General features: G+C 42.6%; 1 protein-coding gene across 5 annotated transcripts in view; it reads left to right on the top strand.

The window, feature by feature from the left end:
• Positions 1-9,806, top strand: part of pde4ba (phosphodiesterase 4B, cAMP-specific a) — a 201,953-nt gene that overhangs the window by 143,472 nt on the left and 48,675 nt on the right. For all 5 annotated transcript variants that reach the window (XM_013910867.1, XM_005733113.2, XM_013910870.1 and 2 more), the window contains 4 exons: positions 2,962-3,156; positions 5,418-5,454; positions 5,727-5,797; positions 8,271-8,323. In XM_013910867.1, the coding sequence (XP_013766321.1) occupies positions 2,962-3,156; positions 5,418-5,454; positions 5,727-5,797; positions 8,271-8,323 (356 nt within the window). The remainder of the gene's footprint in view (positions 1-2,961; positions 3,157-5,417; positions 5,455-5,726; positions 5,798-8,270; positions 8,324-9,806) is intronic.

Raw genomic sequence — 9,806 nt, 5'->3', positions numbered from 1 at the left:
GGTGGGGTTTCTTCGGGACAGGAACAATGATGGACTCTTTGAAGCATGTGGGGATCACCGACTGAGATAAAGAGATTTGAATATCTCAGTGAACACAGGAGCTAGCTGGTATGCGCAGTCTCTGAGGATACGACCTGGGATGCCATCTGGTCCTGCTGCTTTCCTGGTGTTCACTCTCTTGAAAGCTCTCCTTACTTCATGCTCGGAGATGACGAGCACGTTTCCGGTGCTGGCAGTATCTTCCTGTCTGCAGCCGTTAGCGCCGCTAACACTAGCATTGTTGGAGTCCTTAGGTGCAGCCTCGAAGCGAGCATAGAAAGTGTTCAGCTTGTCTGCCAGAGTCACGGCCGCGTTCGTCATACCGGTTGTTGGTGCTTTATAGTCCGTTATTGTCCTTAGTCCCCGCCACAGGCTCCTAGAGTCACTCTGTTGGAGTTGTGACTCTAGTTCCCTCCCGTAGCGCTGCTTCGCCTCTTTCACCGCCCTCCGCACGTTATATGACGCGGCTTTGTACGGGTCCATGTCCCCCGTCATGAGTCCCGTGTTGTAGGCAGCGGTGCGGGATCTCAGAGCGTCGCGGATGGTTTTATCCACCCACGGCTTCTGGTTGGGAAACGTTGTGATAGTCTTTGTCTCCACGGTATCATCCGCTAGTTTCCCGATGAATCCCACATTAAGTTACTTGAAGACGTTTCACCTCTCATCCTAGACCTGAAGAAGCTTCTCGGATGACAAAGACACTTTTCCTTCCAAGCTCCTTAGACTTTCCTGGGATGACTTTTCCACAGGTCTAAGCATACTATGCTGTCTATACACTTTAAATTGCTTTTAGGACATCCAATCGTGTGGTATTGCTAACAAAAGACAAAGGCTGTCATGACTGTGTGTTGACTGTTTGTGTTTTCCTGTTGTGTAACGGTACCACCACAACACCTTCTTCCATGACTCACATTAGCATAACATCCCTCTGATGGGATATGACTCAACGTGAGGTTTAAGTGTTCTCAAATTGAGTCCACGTTTTCCACTCTAGAGGTTTTGTGCCTCCACTCCAACTTTTGCTTTCGTTACATTTACCTGACAGCATGTGTTAATAGGCAGATTTAGATGTTGTTGCCTACAACAAATGAGCTTATTAAATATTATGAGATAAATCCCGAACATCCACACCAAATGGGTGTGGATGCAGGTGCATGTCGCCATAAACAGCTCACACCACAGAGTTACGTACTTTTTGGTGTTACTTGTGTATTTTTGTACCATTTCCCTTTCACCTCTCATGCCACTATCTTCCCAGTACCAGTGGAATTATGGGATTTTATGTAAACTATTATTGCTCCTGTATCTGCTACGGAGATAATAATTATAATAAATAAATAAATAAATAAATAATAATAAAATTCAATAACTTTAACATAAACACAGCTTACATTGATATGTAATTCTACATTTTGGCCTGCTGACTGGCAGTAAGGATGCTATTGCACCCTCACAGCAGCTGCGTCTCTGCATGTCTGTGACTCCTTGAACCGCCCATGACATGAAGTCGACGGTCCATCGATGGGAGGAGCCGAGAAGCAGAAAGTGTATGCTGCGGCTTGTTTGTGTTTGCCCGTGATTGTGATGCAGTTAAACGGAGCTCGTGCTCGTTGAGGTTTTTATTGTCTCATTTACTTCCTGTTTTTCTTAATACTCTTATATGAGCTTGAAAAGCTGCAACCATATAAACTTCCTCACGCTGCACCAAATTGCCGCTGCTTTTTATTTTCATCGCAGAGCTTTTTGCTCACGTCACATGTGTTCTCATTTTGGGTCTGGACCCAGATGGCCATTATTTGCCTTTTTGCATCTGACTTTCCCTGGGGATAGGAAGAGAAGGAAAGAAAGGGGGGAGAAAAACCCAGAACGCCTCCTCATTCATTCCCAAATGCTTTACAGATAGTCACAGGAGTATAAAGCCTGTTTCGGTGCCTTTTGTTCATTTAGTCACTTACCACTTTGAGCTTTTCTTATGATAAAAAGAAGAGTGGCCGCTTTGGAGAAGAGATACAGGGGAAAAATCACAATATAGGAAATCCAATAAACTATTTTTAGTTAATATTATTCTTTACGGCCTGTTTGTTTGTAGCGCAACCGTCGGCACACTTCCTGCAGGTGTGTGTTTACTATAAAGACGGAAAAGAAAAGAAGCTGACAAGCGTAAAGTACAGAGAAAAATACAAGAAAGTAAATGTCACATGCAGATTGTTTCTTTGGAAAAATGTCTGGGAGGATAAACCACAGCCAAAAAACCCCAAAAAAACCTACAGTCTCTCGAGTCTCAAGGTCCTCCTTCTCAGTGGGTGTCGTAAGGAGGTCAACCTCCCCTTCCTCCATTCCTCCACGTTCTTCTTTCCATGAATTTAGCAGCATCATTCTCACTAACTGTCATCAGTGAAGGAACACAGTGCGCCCCGGTGTGTGTCACTCTGCCCTTTCTTGTCCGGTTTATTCATGATTTATTTTGTGTGTGTGTGTAAGCGTGTATTCATATCTTTGTGGGGACCAAAATCCCCACAAGTTTGAACGGTGGGAACAGGGGTTACAATTAGGTTAAGGTTAGGAATTCATTTTTCATGGTTAGGTTTAGGGTGACGAGCTAGGGAAAGCATTATGTCAATTAGATGTCCCCACAAGATATGAATATACGTGTGTGTGGGAGCGCGATCTGTTCATAGGATGTTGACATGTGGAAGAATTCATCTTGCCCTTTTTTTCACGCTCCACCATTAAAATTAGGTCAAGGTCAGGCTGCCTGATAGTGAAAACAAAAGGAAATCAAAGAGAGACGCGATGAAATTAGAGGAAAGCCAGAAGCAAAAGATGCTGGTGGAGTCTTTTGTTGCTTTGACCCTTAAAGCTAGCCCCTATATTCTCAGCAATGAAACAGTGAAACAGCGAAGAATTCGTTTATGTTTTCAGCTTCGATGTGGAGAATGGACCCTCTTCTAGCTGCAGCCCCTTGGACCCTCAGGCCTCCCCTGGCTCCGGTCTGGTCCTCCACACCAACTTCCCAGGTCACAACCAGCGCCGAGAGTCCTTCCTCTATCGCTCAGACAGCGACTATGAACTGTCCCCCAAGTCCATGTCACGAAACTCCTCCATCGCCTCTGAACTGTGAGTAGAAATAAATTGCAATTAGTTTGAAATTAGTTCAGTAAGTATGTTTTTTAGGGTCAGGTGTTGAGGTGCTCTCACCTCAAGTGAACTTGATTCTGCAGCTTTTTAACGGTGCAAAATGCCACAGGTTGTTAGACGCAGTCAGTCCTGGTTTGTGTTCATGCATTCCAGGTTTTGCATATCTGGCCTCCACCACAAACACTACTGCTCTCTTCTCTAAAATAATTCTCACTGTGCTGACTGCTTTGCATGTCATAGATCGGAGGAGTCAATTCAGCACAATCATCACTTTACATGTGAGGAAATGTTTTTCGTAATCTGCACTTCCAGTAAATGAAGATGTTTCACTATGCTTGACCTTAGTACATTAAAAGTATTATTTAACTAATACGTGCAGTATGTTGTCATACTGTGCACGTAGCTCAGTGGACATCAGCTGACTGACTGAATACACTCCATAGTTACTTAATTAGGTACACTTTGCTATTACCAGGTTCTGTTACTCAGATTCAACAAGGTGCTGCAAACATTCCTCTGAGATTTTGGTCCATATGGACATGATAGCATCACACACCTACTGCAGATCTGTCAGCTGCACATCCATGATGCGACTCTCCCGCTCCAGCATGTCCCAGAGGCGCTCTGTTGGATTGAAGTCTGGTGACTGTGAAGGCCATTTATGTGTCGTGATCAAGTAATCAGATCATTTGAGATGATCTGACCTATGATGGATGGTAAAGGGATGAACTTGGTCAGGAACAATACTCAAGTAGGATGTGGTGTTTAAATGATGCTCTATGCACCACACCCTTTCATCAGCAGCAGGAGAAAGGACAGATTCTCACCCTGCCACCTAAATGTGGCAGCAGAAATCAAGACTCATCAGATCAGGCACCATCCCATCGTCTGTTATCAGATTTTGGTGAGTTTGTTCAACCTGTTCTTAGCTGACAGGAGCGGCACCTGCTGTGGTCTTCTGCTTCTCATCTCCTTCAGCGTTCAGAGATGCTCTTCCTCATATTTTGGTTGCAGCGATTGCTTATTTGAGTTGCTGTTACCATCCTGTCTCTTCGACGCAGTCTATCCATTCTCCTCTGACCTCTGGCATCGACGGGGCATTTTTGCCCAGAGAACTGCCGCTCGCTGGATTTTTTCTGTTTATTCCAGAACATTCTCTGTAAACCCAAGAGATGTTTGTGTGGGAAAATTCCCAGCACATCAACAGCTTCTGAAATATTCAGACCAGCCAGTCTGGCGCCAACATGATAGACAGGCTGGCTGGGTATTTTATGTTAATGAGCAGTTGAACAGGTGGCCACTGAGTGTTCACCGTAAGTAGTGACGATCACAATGAAATTACTGCAAGAATATTGACAACATTTCCTGAAAAGAGTGTATTGTTAGTCTTGGCTTCATCAAGCCAAAGTGTTTTTTCTGGAAACATCTCTCTTAGATGTTCTCCTCCTGGTCTTGAATGTTATCTGTAGTTGGCACCTTCACTGTTTCTGTCCATGAAGGAGTCTCTCATCTGTAAACTTTGACCACTTCCTTGGGAGCGACTTCTTGACTTGGCTAGTTGTTGTGACATTGAACCTTTTAACTAAGGAAAGAATCCCTCATCCTCCTGGCCTACAGAGGAATATTTTGAGCTGCCTTCCTTATAAGAACAGACCAAATTGTTCATTTGGTCAGTCCTGGAATCTCTTTTCCTACAATGGGTTTATTCAGTTTTTTCGGCCTAACGATGGGCTCCTTCACTGCACTGATTTCATATTTTACCTCGTATCAAGGGTTTCAGTGAACAGCTGCCAAAAACAAATTCTAGAAACTTTTGTCCTGTTACTTCTGAGTCTGTAATTCCTAAGCAGTTCGTGCCATCTATTTGTTCACCTTCTTGTATTAAAGCTGAAAGGCTGCTGAAAGGTTTAACATTACAAAGGTTGTGCCTTTATCCAAAAAACATATGGACCTAACTATATAAGGATCTCCTCAGTGACCACATTATCACAATATTTTTGGACCCACAGAAGAGTCACTTTCTGTCCCCACCTCAGCTAACAAAAATAGGTTGATCTCAATATCGAGGCCTCCTTGACCCAGGTACGCGTTCTCCCACGATACTTTCCTTCCCATTTATTAGGTTGTTGCACAAAGCTGCTTGGGTCATTTCTTTTTGCTCTTTTTCTTAACAGTTCTCTCATTTTCTTGATATGTTTTGTATCCAAGCATTTTGCTGACGATGGTTTGTTTCTTTTTAGACATGGTGATGACCTGATCGTAACACCTTTTGCTCAGGTAAATATCTCGTTATCTAGTTGTATGTACACATTTATGTTTTTATCTTCAAACTAAGCCTATTTTAAGTAAATCTTTCAATAAATACCACGGTTATCAGCATACATGTAAGTAGTTGCAAAACTGAAATCTAAAATGCAGGCTTGAAATGTGCATGCGGTGTAAAAAGGGCTCAGTTTTAACAGGACTATCAAAATTTGTCCTAATGTTTAAATTGAAGTAAATAAGTAAAAGTGCAAAGAATGCTACTGATTCGCTCTCTGCTTGTTCAGGTTCTTGCAAGCCTTCGAAGTGTAAGGAATAACTTCACTGTACTGACCAATGTCCAGTGTGCCTCCAACAAGTAAGTACCTCTAGTGGCTTCTAGCATGTTTTAAATAATGAGCTGGCATAATTCATGCATACACATCAATCAAGCTGAAATCTACATAACTTACCACATATTTTGTGGTAAGTGTAAATGCTTTTTTCCCAGAATAATATTAGATTTTAGAAAGTAATCAGAATAACGCTTGCCGTCTGCAGTTCCACCGGTTTGTCACAAGGGGGAGGCATTGTCTTGCAGTGGGACTGAAGTGGGATGTTTGACATCAGTGCAGCTGAACCGTTAAACCAGTCCAGTGAAGACCCTACATACTTCAGACAGACAAAAATGATTACAAGCTAGATTTGAAAAGTTAACTCAACACGATGCTACAGCCGAAGGAATCTTTAATTCTTCTCCTCTCTGGTTTCCAGAGCAATAGGAATAGTTCTCTGCTGTGCACGGCACGGTTCAAATGCTCTATAAGGAATTCCTCTGTTGTCATGAAGCACATGAAGCACAAACAGAAAAACAGTCCTGCAGCTACATGAAGTGACTCATTGGCATTCACCGTGCACCACTTCAGAGGCCGCTGCAGCATATATGCGTGTGGCATACGATAACGCAGGAGACTAGTTACAATCTCTCTTCAGATGCCAAAAAGAAGAAGAAAATGTGTCGTTTTTTAGTTTTTCAATTTTTTCATGTCTCTCTCTTTCGAAAGGCTAGCTTTTTTTTTTTCAACAATATACGTGTCGTTTATAGTTATAGTTAAGTAAGAGTGCTCCGTTTTTCAACAGTGTTGCTTTAAGCTGCAGCAGCACACTGAGCATCATCTCTCCCAGTGGAGTGCGACTGCAGATTTAGATGTACTAGAAATATGTATGTAGGCCACCTTTCTTTCTGTTCGTCACTGTGAAGGTTTAAGTATGAATATGTGTTTCTAAAGACACTAAAAGCTCTCTGCTCTGCCTCAGGCTGAATTAACGCTCAGTTTTCTGTATTGACTACCTGAAGCCCGTCTGACCTACATTTAGCTCTGATAGCTCCACACAGACAAGAGCAAAGACTGAGAAGCACACACGGCGCACAAACGTGGATCGTTCACGTATACTGAATTAAACACACACATAAGCTGGAGCTCGCCATTCCAGCACACATGCACAGTTTTCACTTAACCCGATTTCTTATTTGGGTTATTTTTATACTAATCAAGCTCAGTTAAACTTTTTAAAAAATAGGGACGGTGGGTTCATTGTACAGCATAAAACAAAACAAAAAAAGTGTAAAATATTTAGCTGAATAGAGAATAATGAGCAGAAAAGCCAAAATGCAACATCCCCATATGAGGACACGGGGCCTCAGGAGGTTAAGATTAATGTCTTTAACGTGTTTCAGCCCACTGGCCACTGCCAAAATACCAACATTTAGTCTGTTTATACTGACTTTTTCATACACATTCACACAGTTGAGCAAAGAGCAAGAAGGAAACAGTAATGTCCCCATATGAGGACACGGGCTCTCAGGAGGTTAAAACTGATGTGTTTAGCAACATGTTACAGAACACTGACCAGCTCCACCTAAAAGTATTCAGTCTATTTATACACTGCAACCCCTGCCTTGACTGTTCGAAACTTTTCACACAGTTCAACCAGGAAATGCAACATGTAAACACGCAACTAAATGCTTAAAAAACTTACACTTTTTCAGTTTGCTGCTCTAGAGCATTCAGGTGTGTGTTTCCCAGGTGTGGACGCACATGCAGCAACTTCAGCCCAAAGTCAGACTGTGCAATGTTCAGAGGAATTGCAGAAAACCCAAGAGCCAGCCACAGTTAGCATTTTAAATGTTTTAAGTTCACAAAAGTATAATTAGAAACAAATATATGGCAACACAGCTTAGGTTTGCAAAGCTGCATCTGAGCAAACTGCACGACTTCTGGACAGACGAAACCAAAGTGAAGATGTTCAGCTGTCGTGCACAGCACCACTGTGGAGAAAACCAAACACAGCATATTAGCATCATACCTACTGTCAAGCAGGTCTGTGGAGGGCTCTCTCAAGCATAGCAGCGATGGTCCAAGTCCAGACCTCGACCTGTTTGAAATGCTGTAGCAGGACCTTAACAGGCTGTGCATAAACCAGCCCCACAAACATCAATGAGTTAAAGCAGCGTTGTAAAGAAGAGTAGGCCAAAATTCCCACACAATGTGTGAGACAGTCATACAGAAAACAGTTACTTTAAGTTATCGCAGCTAAAGGTGGTGTACAGCTGATGAATCCTGGGGTACTTCGTTTTTCCACAGGACTGCCCGGAGTCCACGCAACGTCCACATATCTATATATTATTGCCAGAGCCTCTAAAATCTGTTTATTTTGTTTGTTTTTTTGTGTTTGGTTTTTAAATTTTCAAGTAAGATTTGCTAGTGTTTCTATATAAATATATATCTGTGGTAGTCTTTGTTTTATAGCATCTTTCTTTCCCCCTTTCTGTGTTGTTTTCGTCCTTCCAGGCGCTCTCCTGCAGCAACAACTCAGCCTCCAGTCACCAGAGTTTGTCTCCCGGGTAAGCAGCTCAGAGAAATGTCCCCCTACATGTTTGACCTGTGCCAAGCTACCAGATACAAAGTTATCTTGTTTTATATCTGGCGCACACATTCAACCTCTCTATTCTCCTTGTTTTCATCATCATCTCCTCCTCCCTCCCTTCCTCGCTCTATCTCCTGTCTTCTCCTTGTCCCGTGAATTCGCCTACGTGACCACTTACATTTTCTTTTTTCTTTCTTTTTCCCCCCACCATCTGTCTCCATCTCCAGCGTTGTAACCCGGACTATTTTGTCATCAAGCTCATTAACTTTGTTCTATTGCAATTAGACTGGCGGTTGAGACTCACACTTGCACACACAGTTTTTCCTATTAAACCAGCTCGCTTTAAAGAAAACAGCAGACCTCCCTTTTCATCTTTCATCGCACTTGATTTTAAGCAGCTGTGTGACTTTCTGTACTGTACTCGTACATGTCCAGGCCAGTAAGAGGCAGTGTGTGAGTACGTGTACGGGCGAAGATAACTTTATTTGTGTCTTTGGAAAGTGAAAAGTCCTTTCAGTCCTCTGTGTAGTGCTAAGATTTGTTCTTGTGCACTTGCTCAGCCGAGGTCATTCGTTTCACAGAGGCGCGAGCAGTAGTTACGGTTAAAAGTGTACACATTGGACATGTGCGCAGGTCTCCTTCAAGTGTCGTTATAAAGCCGTCATGTCACGGCAACCAGTTAAACCAGACAGGAGCTGCACGAGATTAAAAGGAAATGCAGTCTTTGCACACAGTTATATGTCAGGCGATAACTGAATGTGCACTAAAAATGATGTTTTCCCCAAAATATTCATTTTAAGATGCATCAACATTTGTCTTTCATTCTTTTATTAAAAGAGTGAACAATGAGACCTCGCATCTGTAGGCAGATGTTCCCACACTGTCTGCAAAGGGTATTAAAAACAGTCCCAGACAATGTGTTGTTGTATAAAGAGAGACCGAGATGAGCAACAGTGAAACTGAGAATGGCGAGGCAGTTAACCATCAAATAACCAAGATGTTTGACATGAAACCCATTCAGGCCAGATAAGGTATCACGGTTAACCCAGTGAAAATGAAGCTCGCGCAGTTTCTTTAGTCTCCTTTGTTTGGGGCAGCTTCCATATTGAGCTCTTCAGGAGGCTCAGACAGCTTCTAATCTTCTTTCATTTTTGAGTCCAAATAAGTCATAATTCAGCACATTGTTGTTGAATTAGTCCTTACTGGTCTGTTTGTGTTATTGCTCAAATACATGACTTCATGTCGTTGAAAGGGAAGTAACGCATTATGCTGTTTATACAATGTCTGTGTGTGTGTGTGTGTGTGTGTGTGTGTGTGCGCTGCTGTGTGCACAGTTAACTCAGCGACATGTGTTAGTGAGCGTTTCGTGCAATTGTATCCAAACTCTGTACAATGTTGCAGTGGATGCGGATTGATAAGATGCTCACTTTATATCATATAATCATCAAGTATTGTGAGTA

Source organism: Pundamilia nyererei, unplaced genomic scaffold, assembly GCF_000239375.1.
Source record: "Pundamilia nyererei isolate P.nyererei 1_Seehausen unplaced genomic scaffold, PunNye1.0 scaffold00050, whole genome shotgun sequence".
Taxonomy (NCBI): Eukaryota; Metazoa; Chordata; class Actinopteri; order Cichliformes; family Cichlidae; genus Pundamilia; species Pundamilia nyererei.
This window is presented reverse-complemented; position numbering and strand designations above follow the sequence as displayed.